The sequence below is a fragment of the Chelmon rostratus genome, chromosome 16, assembly GCF_017976325.1.
Source record: "Chelmon rostratus isolate fCheRos1 chromosome 16, fCheRos1.pri, whole genome shotgun sequence".
In the NCBI taxonomy this organism is placed as follows: domain Eukaryota; kingdom Metazoa; phylum Chordata; class Actinopteri; order Chaetodontiformes; family Chaetodontidae; genus Chelmon; species Chelmon rostratus.
In genome coordinates this window covers 7435246-7446462 of record NC_055673.1, presented here as the reverse complement: position 1 = coordinate 7446462, position 11217 = coordinate 7435246, and the positions used below count along the sequence as shown (strand labels likewise).

General features: G+C 42.0%; 2 protein-coding genes across 3 annotated transcripts; both read right to left on the bottom strand.

Annotated features, from left to right (window-relative positions):
- Positions 1-153: 153 nt before the first annotated feature.
- Positions 154-3760, bottom strand: LOC121619693 (probable thiopurine S-methyltransferase). Of its 2 annotated transcripts, none has more exons than XM_041955551.1 (9): positions 3485-3760; positions 2813-2938; positions 2434-2526; positions 2149-2281; positions 2013-2065; positions 1846-1920; positions 1521-1606; positions 1313-1357; positions 154-1169 (listed from the first exon to the last, which is right to left on the bottom strand). In XM_041955551.1, exons 1-9 carry the CDS (start codon positions 3544-3546, stop codon positions 1051-1053), a joined length of 792 nt encoding a protein of 263 aa, XP_041811485.1. In that variant the 5' UTR covers positions 3547-3760; the 3' UTR covers positions 154-1050. The 2 variants fall into 2 exon arrangements, with proteins under 2 accessions (XP_041811485.1, XP_041811487.1); XM_041955553.1 differs by having other exon boundaries at positions 3574-3760.
- A 4114-nt stretch (positions 3761-7874) lies between these two features.
- Positions 7875-10140, bottom strand: LOC121619788 (probable thiopurine S-methyltransferase). Its single transcript, XM_041955682.1, has 9 exons — positions 10040-10140; positions 9630-9745; positions 9369-9461; positions 9080-9212; positions 8944-8996; positions 8778-8852; positions 8460-8545; positions 8301-8345; positions 7875-8157 (listed from the first exon to the last, which is right to left on the bottom strand). The coding sequence occupies exons 2-9, from the start codon at positions 9725-9727 to the stop codon at positions 8039-8041; spliced, it is 702 nt and encodes a 233-aa protein (XP_041811616.1). The 5' UTR covers positions 9728-9745; positions 10040-10140; the 3' UTR covers positions 7875-8038.
- Between the last annotated feature and the right edge of the window lie 1077 nt (positions 10141-11217).

Here is an 11217-nt window from a genome sequence, read left to right as displayed (position 1 = left end):
CATTGAAATATAAAACTACTACTCCTACCACAAATAATAATAATAATAATAATGTTATTATATAGCATTCGTTCTGTTTTCTGTGCATCTTTGTTGTAAATTCTGTTTTCTCACTTAACAGCTACCCAGCTGGTCCCAATAAAGCCACAGACATCTTGTTACAAAAAGTATTTTATTTTGACAGTCATCTACAACTTTGTAAATTACACTTCTTAGAGGTTTTATGGAACAGAATCAATTGGATATCTAAGCATTAGAAAAACAGGTATAGGCAAAAATTGCCTATATCCTGCGTGAACTATATACGGAGCCCCTAAAGTGTCATGAAGAAAAAAAAACTATATCGTGCGCACGAGATACTAAAATGTCAAACGAGATATTAAAATGTGCGCACGAAATACTAAAACGGGCACACGAGATAATAAAACGTGTGCAAAGTACTATCTTCTAAGAAGTCTCCGTTGCTCTCTTGATGCTGACCCCTCTGGATCCAGCTCGGCCAATATGACTCTTACTTCTTCTTTTTTAACTTTTAGGCCATTTTCTTTGCACTTAGTAAACATCCATCGATATCCAATGCATCTTCCCCGGACCCTGTAATTGTTCCTGGATAAAGTCAATGACACGGCCTAAACTCTGCATATTCCTTCCGTCGGCTGAGCCTATTGTTCTTCAGTATGGGCAGCAAAGTACTCCTCCAGATGATTATCCTATGTCTCCGGGCAACAGCAACAAGAATGTCATTATATGTATTATATGACATTCCGAGGTGAAAATAAAAGTAAATTAGCTGAGTTCTTCTCTCCATTGTACCACGTGTGTTACTGCGAACATCTGAAGTGGTCACTACCGAGAGCCGTATGCACGGACAAGTCAAAGTGGGGGAAATAATTGTATCTCGAGCGCACAATTTAGCTTAAACATGCGCACGTTTTCATATCTTGTGCGCAAGATATAGTTTTTTTTTTCTTCATGACAATTTAGGGGCTCCGTAACAATAAAATACTCAGGATCTGCTTTTCTAAGCTCTCTAAATTTGCAAGTTTGTTTTTAAATGTCCTTTAGAGTGACAAGGTGTACATTTTCAATGAGAGAGTCCAGCCCCCAGCCTCGCTGTCTGTCTGTCAGGGCATCCACAGACTGCAGCAGTTCAATATCACAGCTGGTCCCTGAGGAAAAGAAATATCCCATTAAAAACTGCAAACCCAGCCTCCATAGTCCATAGCAGGTGTCACAGTGCTGTTCATGTTTTGGTTCATTTATAGGCCTAAGCTTTATGACTGAGTACATGATGGTTCTTAAAAACACTCACCAAATAGGCTTTGTACCTGCTCATCAGGCACAAAGAAAGGAGGACCTGAAAGACAAATACAGTCAAAAATATCTCATACAAACACATATAAACACCCTGCAGCCATTTTAAAATGCAAAATAAATATATTTTCTCGTGTTTTAAGACCAGAGGTGTGTCTGACTCTCCCCACAACATCTGATGTTTCACACAAAATACAGACAGTTACCTGGATATAACTCAGGATTGTACAACAAGGTGTCCAAAAGGTATCTGCAGTCTTTGGCCATGAGAGAAGTAATGAGAGCAGCATATCTGTGGTATTGTGAGAGACAATGTAGTAAGACAACACGGAGCATATGTAAACTGTAAAATTGAATCAATGACCTGATGTTATTTCCTTAGAACAGCTTAAATTATGCAGTTCCAAGAGGTTTTAATTAAAGTGTCCTTTTTCAAATGATGAACAATAGGTTTTAAAATGAAACTCATCTGCGATGTTGAGTCTTTAAAGACAATCTCAGAATTCAATGGAGGGTCAAATCTCAGCTTACTTTTCTCTGTCTTTTGGGTTGATGGCCACCAGAGAGCCCCTGTCCCAAATGGCCCCGAACTGACCCTCAATGGAACTGTGAAATATAAAGACAGAGTTTGTGTTCAACATGAACCTGTGCAAGTTATTTAACATCTCTAAAGGGGAAAAAACATACAGTTTACTCACCTGGAGAAGTTGTACAGGTCACATTGATATAAAGAGATATTTCTCTCTGAGCTCTGTGGAACAAACACAATATGGATGAACTATTTTGTCCATATCTCTAACACGTTTCTTCCTCAGTGCACGTGTTTCCACCTACCTTGTAAACCTTTGCTCCAGGTATGGCAGGGACGGGCTCCTCCGTGTAGGTCAAATTGTTCTCCTCAAAGAACTGTTTCACAGCCTTTTCAGATATCTCCACCCCGACCACTGAGTGGCCCATGTCTGCTAGCCTGGGATTCACACAGGAAGTAGCAGGAGTTTAACAGCACGCCGTGATCTTCACTGAGAAAATGTTTAATCTCAGGGTGTCCATACGTAGCAGAAATTACAACTGAAAATGCATCAACTGTGATTGTGCTTATTGGATGTGTTTTTTTCATACCACTTCATATCAACAGCTTTCCCACAAAGAGGGAAGAAGAAGCGAACTCCAGTCCGCCCGGCAACAACTTTATCAATATTGTTCTCCAGCATCCTGTCGAGAGAAAAAAAAAACATTTAAAGCAAAACATCAGACCCATTTCAAGCTTCTAACTCCATGAAAAACACTTAAAAACATGCAATGTGAGGTGGTGATGTTTGGACTGAATCAGCCTCGTTGATAGTCTGTATGTGCCTTGTAAACAAGTGATGTTGATTGGATCACTGGAGCGGTAATGTGCATTTACAGTTCATGTAATCTTGTTAAATCACACATGCACTTGGAAGGCTTTTATTTTCCCCTATTGCACCGAGGACGTAGTTACACGTGGGGCTTTTACTTGTGTACTTGAGGCTGATGGAAGCCAATCCTGTCCTCCTGCCAGCGTTCCTCCCATTCTCCGAGCACCATGACCCGGTTCGCCTGCGGTGCCAGCATGCTGGTTATGTTCGCCTGACTCCAACTACTGCGGGGTAACAAAGAGCAGAGAGGAGAGCGTTCACACCTGTATCTGGATACAGATCACATGTTCCTGCACTAAAACAAGTTTGAAAGGGTGCACTGAGAATCTGAACAAACAAGTCAATTTTGCGGGGTCCCAAAACCATGATTCTGACTGATTCCAGAGCAGCTGGCTCTAAAGGAAAATCTGCTGAGGTCAAAGGTCACATTCAGTTACACACAGTAACCAAAGTCCTCTGAAATGTAAACACACTGCTGAGGGGGAAAGTTATAGCTCATATCTTCATGATTTTGTCTCAGGTGTGACTGGTTTAGCTTCCTGAAATGAAATAGTTTGTATTTGACACGTGCAGAAGCAAACTGTGACGTCACGGGTAAACGACCAAACGGCTTGCATAACATCAAAAGTCCGTCCTCTTGTAAATCAATTAGATTTTACCGCCGTGCTGTGAAGAATGAGATCGATCTATTATGTCACATAATCGCATCATAGTCGCAGCAGAAGTGATTGTGTTCGTAACACATGAGGAGTTTGAAAGTCCACGCTTACCCAGCAGCAGCCTGCCAGAAAAGCAGCCACAGGACTTTAAGAGGAAACTCTGAACGCCGCATGTTTGCAAAGTCTCACCAGGAGCGTACCTTTTTCAATGAACACAGGTTTTATTTGTCCAGCAACACAGCAGCGGAGGCGTTGATCGTGCAAACCTTCCAGTCAATACAAGGTAATGTGACGAATATATTTAATCCCGAGTTTAGTCTGTCAGGGCTTCCATGTCCGACAATGTTTTGGACGAGTGCAGCGACAGCGGCGGGACGCTGAAGAAGGTGTTGCCTGACAGACGAAATTCTGGGAGGAAAACTAGACATGACCTGGCTTCACTTCTGGTTTGGGAGGAGCCTGATGCTGCTTTCAGGTACATGGGAATGTAGGAGATTTCAGAATCCTACTTGACAGCGACAATATTACAAAGCATTCCCTTTCGCTAAGTAGGTTACACACACTATATATATGTAGATATATAGAATATCTATATCTATAGATAGAGAGATAGAAATTCACTTTTGAGTATCTATTATAACACTGTACCTTCAAATATAATGATAATGATAATAATATGTTATTGTATAGCATACATTCTGTTTTCTGTGCATCTTTGTTGTAAATTTGGCTTTTAGAAAATATCTATTTTAATACATAAAAAAGTGTTGTTTTTTTGCAGCTGTTAATATTGGTAGAAAAGCACAACTGCTACACAGCTGGTTTCAATAAAGCCACAGACATCTTGGTACAAAAAGTTATTTTATTTTGACAGTCACCTACAACTTTGTAAATTGTAGTTCTTGGAGATTTTTTGAAAATGCGCAACTCTAAAAACAGTTGTTAAAAACTCTCTGTGTTTAATTTCCACGCACCTTCATTTCCCCCAAAATGGAACAGAGTAAATTGGATGTCTAAGCATTAGAAAAACAAGTATAGGCAAAAATTGCCTACATCCTGTGTGAGCAATAAAATATCTAGGATCTGCTTTTCTAAGCTCTAAATTTACAAGTTTGTTTTTAAATGTCCTTTAGAGTGACGAGGTGTACATTTATAGTCAGGGAGTCCAGGCCCAAGACTTGTGGTACGGCAGGACGTTGAAGAAGGTGTTGCCTGACAGGCGAAATTCTGGGAGGAAAAGTAGAACCTAACCTGGTTCCTCTTCTGGTTTGAGAGGAGCCTGATGCTGCATTCAGGTTCATGGGAATGTAGGATATTTCAGGATCCTACTTAACAGTCACAATATTACAAAGCATTCCCTTCTACTAAGTAGGATACACTAAAGGTAAATATAAGATGGCGCCGCACGAGTGGCAACTACTTACAGCAGCTTCCTTCACTAGTTTCAGTTGGTCGTGTGTACCTGCGGATGTACAACTGGTGAGACTAGTGATTTGCTTTTTACTCTTTTGTGGACTTTTAAAAACAACATCGGGTGATCCATTCAGCCACTCAATTGCTTACACTCGGGACCAGCTGTTAGCGCTGTGCAAAACGAGTATACTCTCAGCTGGCTGAACGAACTCACGCCAGACACGCATGTCGCTTTGTACAATTTTCATCTGCTGAGAGCTGACAGGCGAGCAACGGAGTGCGGTAAGAGGGAGGGTGGAGGCATAGCGCTGTTTGTGAACAAGAGATGGTGTAACCCCCACATATCAGTGTAAAGGAGCAGCGATGCACAAGAGACATTGAGCTGCTAGCTGTTAGCATTCGGCCGTATTACCTCTCGGAGTTCTCGCATGTCATCACGATAACTGTGCAAACCCCCCCCCTCGGTCGACACGGCAGCAGCATGCAAGCTGCTACACACTGTGGTCTCAAAGCTGCAGACATCACACCCCCAGACCTTTCTCCTCATCTCTGGAGATTTCGACCATACTTCCCTGTCTTCAACTCTCCCCACCTTCACCCAGTATGTCAAATGCCACACCAGAGACAATAAAACACTGGACTTATTGTATGCAAACACAAAGGACCCTTACAGCTCTTCACCCCTCCCCCCACTGGACAGATCTGATCACAACCTGGTTTATCTGCTACCTACTTACAAACCCTTGGTGAGTAAACAACAGCCAACCATCAGGAATGTGAAGACATGGTCACATGAATCCAGTATGGCACTGAGGGACTGTTTTGACACCACCGATTGGGAAGTGTTGTTTGAAAACCGGACTACATTAACTTCTGTGTGGACAACACTATGCCGATCAGGAAGGTGCTGCGTTTCCCAAACAACAAACCCTCGGTGTCCCCTGAACTGAAAACTCTACTGAATGAGAAGAAAAGGGTGCAGAGGGCGCTGAAAAGAGAGATTGGGGAAGGCAGGGAGAGCTATAGGAGGAAGCTGGAGGAGTGCCTGCAGGGGAACAACGCCAGGGAGGTTTGGAGGGGCCTGAAAACCATCTCAGGCCACAGCAGTGACAGCAGCAGGGGCCCAGAATCTGGAGACCAAGAATGGGCAAATGAGCTGAATCTGTTTTTTTTTTAACAGGTTTGATTCTGGTGTGGAATACGCCATCATCTACCTTCTCCATCGCTCTCTTTCCCACCTGGAGAGCACTGGTAACACAATGAGGATCCTGTTTTTTGACTTCTCCAGTGCTTTCAACACTATCCAGCCATCACTGCTGATTGGGAAGAAGGAAGGAGCCGGAGTAGACTGTCACCTGGCTGCATAGACAATCGACTACCTCACCAACAGACCACAGTATGTGAGGCTTCATGACTGTGTGTCGGATGTGGCAGTATGCATTACCAGGGCTCCACAGGGTACTGTGCTCTCTCCTTTCCTCTTCACCCTTTGCACATCGGACTTCAGACACAACACAACCGGCTGCCACCTCCAGAAGTTCTCTGACGATACAGCCATCATTGGATGTGTATCACAGGGGAACAATTTGAAATACAGGGAAGTTATCTCTTTGTTGACTGGTGTGGAATAAACCAGTTGCACATAAACGCCAGCAAGACTAAGGAGATGGTGATTGACTTCCACAGGAAAGCACCACAGACTACACCGGTGTGCATCCAGGGTTTGGACATTGAGATTGTGAAGGAGTACAAATACCTGGGTGTACACCTAAACAATAAACTGGACTGGTCCATGAACACTGATGCCCTGTACAGGAAGGGTCAAAGTCATCTCCATCTACTGAGAAGACTGAGGTCCTTTGGAGTATGTAGGACATTACTAAAATCTGACTCTGTGGTTGCATCTGCAGTCTTTTACGCAGTGGTCTGCTGGGGCTGTGGAAACTCTGAGTGGGACAGGAAAAGGCTTGACAAACTGGTCAGGAGACCTGGCTCTGTCCTGGACTGCCCTCTGGACACCACCGAGGATGTAGGTGAGAGGAGGATGTTAGCCAAGCTTACATCGATCATGGACAACCTCTCCCACCCCCTGCATGACACAGTGGGGGCCCTCAGCAGCTCCTTCAGTAACAGACTGCTGCATCCACCCTGTAGGAAGGAGTTACCACAGGTCCTTCATTCCAGCAACTGTCAGAGTGTTTAACTCCAGCGTTGCCTAACTTAGCACTGGTTTCCATATTCGGACTGTTTTTTGCAGTGATCCTTGCAATACTACTCTTTCCCACTCTCATTGAGTACTCTACATATCAATACACAATAGTATTCTGCTGTGACATATACATATTTATATTTCTGTGCAACTGCATTAATGCTGTAGTCATTTTACCCACCATGTGCAATTTGTGTATAGTCTGTGAAATTCCACAGAATTTTTGGCAGTATATCTTTATGGTAATTTATCTTAGCAATATATATTTTTTTTTACATATTTTTCTCTCTGACATAGCCCTTTGTATAAAATGTACATATATATATATATATATATATATATAGTCAGCTTTTATTTTGTATTTTGTATTTCTCTATTTCTGTTGCTATTTTTTTCCAACTGCCATTACCTGCTGCTTGTAACACCCGAATTTCCCCAGCTGGGGATTAATAAAGCATATCTTATCTTATCTTATCTTATTTTATTCTATCCTGTCTTATCTTACACACGCACTATATCTACTGTATAGATAGAGAGATATAGATTCACTTTTGAGTATCTATCTTAACATTGTACCTTGAAATATAATGATAATAATAATGTTATTGTATAGCACACATTCTGTTTTCTATGTATTTTTGTTGTAAATTCAGTTTTCTTACCTAACTTCTATGTTAATAGCTATTATAATATATAAAAAGGTGCCTTTTTGCAGCTGTTAATATTGGCAGAAAAGCACAACAGCTATCCAACTAGTTTCAATAAAGCCACAGACATCTTGTGATAAAATTTTTAAAATTTTGACAGTCATTTAAAACTTAGTTCTTAGAGGGTTTTTGAAAATGCACAAGTCCGAAAACAGTTATTAAAAACTCTCAGTGTTTAATTCCTACGCACTTTCATTTCCCCAAAAATAGAACAGAATCAATTGGATGTCTAAGCATTAGAAAAGCAGGTATAGGCAAAAATTGCCTACATCCTGTGTTAGCAATAAAATACTCAGGATCTGCTTTTCTAAGCTCTATAAATGTACAAGTTTGTTTTTAAATGTCCTTTCGAGTGACAAGGTGTAAATTTTCAGTCAGGGAGTCCAGCCCCAGGACCTGTGTTCCAGCCGTCGGGGCATCCACAGACTGCAGCAGTTCAATATCACAGCTGGTCCCTGAGGAAAAGAAATGTCCCATTAAGAACTGCAAACCCAGCCTCCATAGTCCATAGCAGGTGTCACAGTGCTGTTCATGTTTTGGTTCATTTATAGGCCTAAGCTTTATGACTGAGTACATGATTGTTCTTAAAAACACTCACCAAATAGGCTTTGTACCTGCTCATCAGGCACAAAGAAGGGAGGACCTGAAAGACAAATACAGTCATAAATATCTCATACAAACACCATGTTTTAAGACTGGAGGTGTGTCTGACTCTCTCCACAGCATCTGATGTTTCACACAAAATACAGACAGTTACCTGGATATAACTCAGGATTGTACAACATTGTGGCCAAAAGGTATCTGCAGTCTTTGGCCATGAGAGAAGTAATGAGAGCAGCATATCTGTGGTATTGTGAGAGACAATGTAGTAAGACAACACGGAGCATATGTAAACTGTAAAATTTAATCAATTACCTGATGTTATTTCCTTAGAACAGCTTAAATTATGCAGTTCCAAGAGGTTTTAATTAAAGTGTCCTTTTTCAAATGATGAACAATAGGTTTTAAAATGAAACTCATCTGCGATGTTGAGTCTTTAAACAGAATCTCAATGGAGGGTCAAATCTCAGCTTACTTTTCTCTGTCTTTTGGGTTGATGGCCACCAGAGAGCCCCTGTCCCAAATGGCCCCGAACTGACCCTCAATGGAACTGTGAAATATAAAGACAGAGTTTGTGTTCAACATAACCTGTGCAAGTTATTTAACATCTCTAAAGGGGAAAAAACATACAGTTTACTCACCTGGAGAAGTTGTACAGGTCACATTGATATAAAGAGATATTTCTCTCTGAGCTCTGTGGAACAAACACAATATGGATGAACTATTTTGTCCATATCTCTAACACGTTTCTTCCTCAGTGCACGTGTTTCCACCTACCTTGTAAACCTTTGCTCCAGGTATGGCAGGGACGGGCTCCTCCGTGTAGGTCAAATTGTTCTCCTCAAAGAACTGTTTCACAGCCTTTTCAGATATCTCCACCCCGACCACTGAGTGGCCCATGTCTGCTAGCCTGGGATTCACACAGGAAGTAGCAGGAGTTTAACAGCACGCCGTGATCTTCACTGAGAAAATGTTTAATCTCAGGGTGTCCATACGTAGCAGAAATTACAACTGAAAATGCAAGCATCAACTGTGATTGTGCTTATTGGATGTGTTTTTTTCATACCACTTCATATCAACAGCTTTCCCACAAAGAGGGAAGAAGAAGCGAACTCCAGTCCGCCCGGCAACAACTTTATCAATATTGTTCTCCAGCATCCTGTCGAGAGAAAAAAAAGTATTTAAAGCAAAACATTAGACCCATTTCAAGCTTCTAACTCCATGAAAAACTGAATAAAAATGTAATCTTGTCAAATCACACATGCACTTGGAAGGCTTTTATTTTCCCCTATTGCACCGAGGACGTAGTTACACGTGGGGCATTTACTTGTGTACTTGAGGCTGATGGAAGTCAATCCTGTCCTCCTGCCAGTCTTCCTCCCATTCTCCGAGCACCATGACCCGGTTTGCCTGCGGTGCCAGCATGCTGGTTATGTTTGCCTGCTGCAGCCAGAACAGACAGAGCTGAGGTCAAAGATCACGTTCACGAATACACAGAAATCAAAGTCCTCCAGCATGTCAACACATTGCTAAAGGTGGAAGTTCCAGGTTTTAGTTCATGATTGAATCTCAGGTGTGCCTGGTTTAGCTTCCTGAAAAGAAATAATTTGTATTTGTTGCATGAAACAGTTTGAAAGTCAACGCTCAACCAGCTGAACCCTGCCATAAAACCAGCCACAGTAGTTTCAAAAGAAACTCTGAATGCTGCATGTTTTATAATTCGAACCAGGAGCGTACCTTTCTCAATGAACACAGATAATATTTGTCCGGTCGACTAGTTGTTGTCTGGACGACTGGAGACAGTAGCAGGAAGTTGAAGGTGTTGCCTGCCAGGCGAAATTCTGGTACCAAAAGTAAATTTGACCTGGTTTCACTTCTGGTTTGGGAAGAGCCTGATGCTGCGTTCAGGTACAAGGAAATGTGGGAGATATCACCATCAAACTTGACATTACCTGCACTCGTAAATGCTTACCCTCAACCGATTCTAAATTATAATCTTTAATTAAAATATTTCATAGCATCCCCTTCAAATAAGTAGGGCACACACACACACACACACACACACACACACACACACACACACTCTGTGTATCTATTATTATTATATATATTTCTTTCCCTTTTACTTGCTATGCTCTCTATAGGGACAAGCAGTGGTCCATGAAGGGGTGGTTGTGGGTTTCCAACCAAACTGATAGGGCTAATTTAATTTCAGCGCTCATATTGGGCTTTGGGTAACACCATTCCATTCAAATCCTGTCAACGCACAATTTGCAACAAGAATCATTTTATTCATCCACCAGATTACACTGACCTTCAAAACAAAATACTGGATAATAGAGTGTTAGAGTTCAAACAGTTAGAGGTTAATCTTCAACTATTTAAATAATCAATCAGATATCATTTAAGTCCAACCATTCATTGACAGTGTCGGGGTTTAATACTATTTATCCATTTAATTAGCCTTTTTAACCAATTATGGCAATTTGATTCTTAATGCACTCTTTTTTCCTTCCATTTTCCTGTAACACGCTGAAACCACATTCAGGCTGTGGCAGCTGTCACTAATCCTCAGAAAGCCTCCGCGCTGCTGCTCAGTGATTAGTCTCGCTTGCCCAGCATGCCTCTCTCCACGCTGGGTTCGGTTCAGCGCTCCGCTGGAGCCAGGAGACAGATCCAGAGATGAGATATTCTCCCGGAGCCACACGGATATGACAGGAGAGGGGAGGGGAGGGAGGAGGACGCTCTTTATCCGGACGCAGAGCGGCGCAAGAGTCTCAGAAATGCAGATTGTACTGTGCAAACGAGGCGCTCTGTCACTCTCAGCTGTCCCCCCTGACATCATCGTGTTGTGCCACATTAAACGTGCAAAGACATTCACAAGACACTCGCTGCATCAACTCCATTAAGTTTAC